This window comes from Myotis lucifugus, unplaced genomic scaffold (genome assembly GCF_000147115.1).
Source record: "Myotis lucifugus unplaced genomic scaffold, Myoluc2.0 scaffold_421, whole genome shotgun sequence".
Classification (NCBI taxonomy): domain Eukaryota; kingdom Metazoa; phylum Chordata; class Mammalia; order Chiroptera; family Vespertilionidae; genus Myotis; species Myotis lucifugus.
Window position 1 is genome coordinate 22663 of NW_005871469.1, and position 2354 is coordinate 25016.

Below are 2354 nucleotides of genomic sequence, written 5' to 3' on the forward strand. Positions count from 1 at the left end.
AGGCTGCCTCCAGACTGCAACGCTTGAGGCTGAGGTGGGTGATGGCAATGGAGATGGGTCCAGGCTCCTTCCTCAGCCCCACTGGTCCCCTCTGCCCAGATGTGGATGAATGTGCCCGTAGCCCCCAGCCCTGTGCCTATGGACGGTGTGAGAACACAGAAGGCAGCTTCCAGTGCGTCTGCCCAACAGGCTTTCAACCCAGCCCTGCTGGCTCCGAGTGCGAGGGTGAGGGCCCGGAGGGAGGGAGGGAGGCCTGGGGGGGGGGGGGGCTGTGAAAACACTCCTTCAAGGCCATACTCTCCCCTGTCCTTCAGATGTTGATGAGTGTGAGAACCACCTGGCGTGTCCTGGGCAGGAATGTGTGAACTCCCCCGGCTCCTTCCAGTGCAGGGCTTGTCCTGCCGGCTACCACCTGCACCGTGGCCGATGTACTGGTAAGAGCAGGTTATGACCTTGGACCTGCAGTGTAACTTCTGACCTAGATGGTGACCCCTGTCCTGGACTGCAACCCAGACCTGGTCCATAACCTCCTGACCTGGACCTCAGTTCCCTCACCCGAACCACACGTCCCAGAGCCTGACTAACTTTTAACATAGACTATGGGCCCCTGACTCAGACTGCAGTTCCTGACCTGGACTACAACCTTTGACCCTGAATGTGACTTCTTACTCTATGACTCATAGACATTCAACTTGACATTTGACCCTAACCATGATCCTTGCTAATAACCCCTTGCCACAACTCTACAGCAAGTGTGACCCTCCTGACCCTGCCTGTCCTTATGGTCACAAGTTCTGTATGTGACTTGTGACCCCTGAACTTGACTTTGACATTTGACCTAACCATAACTCCTGACCATAACCCTGCTACAACCCCTGATTCTGTGTAACCCTTGATACTCTCTCTTTCACTGCCCCTGTCTCTTCTCAGAGTCCCTTCCCTGGGGCCTGACTGGGTTCACATCCCCAGCCCCAACCCCTGACTAGAGGCAGAACTCTGGACCCTGACTATAACACCTGACCTAATTGGTCTCAGATCCTCCAATTCACTGACCCTGACTCATCAGAATGTCATCCAGTGATCCTGGTTTACAAGACCCAACCCCTTACCCTAATTAATTGATGACCCCTGTACCAGGATCCTGGCACAGGGAGTTCCAAAAACCCAAACCCGCAGAACCCCCAATCATGGTCCCCAGAATCAGAGAACCCGGGTCTCCCCAGCCCACTTCTGCCATGGAGCCTTCCCATATCCAAACCAAGACACTGCCCACCACCTCTTGTAGACCCCTTGCCCCAACGGAATCCGTCCGGTGTGTCTCTAGACTAGACCCCTTCTTTCTTTTTAAAAAATCTTTATTGTTGAAAGTATTACATGGGTCCCCCTTTTTTCTGGACCCCTTCTGGAACCCCCATTCCCACAGATGTGGACGAATGCAGTTCGGGCGCCTCCTGCGGCCCCCATGGCCACTGCACTAACACCGAAGGCTCCTTCCACTGCAGCTGCGCGCCTGGCTACCGGGCGCCGCCTGGCCGGCCTGGGCCCTGCGCAGGTGGGCAGGATGGGGCCAGGGCCGGAGAGCCTGAGATGGGCAGGGGTTCCTGGGCGAAGCCTGTTGGGGAGTTGGAAGCTGGACAGAGGAGCTGTGGGTGGAGCCCAAGAGCCCACCCAACAGAGCATGCGGCTTGGGGGCGAGGTGGCCGCTTTGTGGGCGGGGCTTGGGTCTCAGGGGCGGGTCCGGTGACCCCCAGCTCTGTCTCGCACACCCTAGACGTGAACGAGTGCCTGGAGGGCGACTTTTGCTTCCCCCACGGCGAATGCCTCAACACCGACGGCTCCTATGCCTGTACCTGTGCCCCCGGCTACCGGCCCGGACCCCGCGGAGCCTCTTGCCTCGGTCTGTACCCACGCTGGGCCCAGACCCGGAAAGGGTGGTCTTATACCAGGAAAAGGCAGGACAAGGAATGGGGAGTCTGAATTCTGGATGGAGTCGGGACGCATTTTGGGGGCGGAGCCTGTGGGGCCTGGGGCTGAGATGGGAGGGGGGGTTGGGAGAGGACAGGGGAGAGCAGAGTCTGGGTAGCTGGGCAGTGGTTGGAAAGGAATGGGCCTAACCCCGCGGAGGGTGGGGCTTGAGAAGGGAGGAGCCTAAGACTGGCCGGAGCGGGGAGAGGGCTGTGGAGGGCCATGGCCTGGGAGGTGGAGCGGAGGAGGAGGTGGGTCGGGTTTTGGATTCTGTCCCGCAGACGTGGACGAATGCAGCGAGGAGGACCTCTGCCAGAGCGGCATCTGTACCAACACCGACGGCTCCTTCGAGTGCGTCTGTCCTCCGGGACACCGCGCCAGCCCCGACC

The 2354-nt window shown here is 59.2% G+C and overlaps 1 protein-coding gene across 1 annotated transcript in view; it reads left to right on the top strand.

Moving 5' to 3' along the window:
- Positions 1–2354, top strand: part of LTBP4 (latent transforming growth factor beta binding protein 4) — a 30000-nt gene that overhangs the window by 16457 nt on the left and 11189 nt on the right. The window contains exons 14-18 of the mRNA XM_023743966.1: positions 100–225; positions 315–434; positions 1424–1552; positions 1772–1897; positions 2247–2354. Coding sequence (XP_023599734.1) covers positions 100–225; positions 315–434; positions 1424–1552; positions 1772–1897; positions 2247–2354 — 609 coding nt within the window. The remainder of the gene's footprint in view (positions 1–99; positions 226–314; positions 435–1423; positions 1553–1771; positions 1898–2246) is intronic.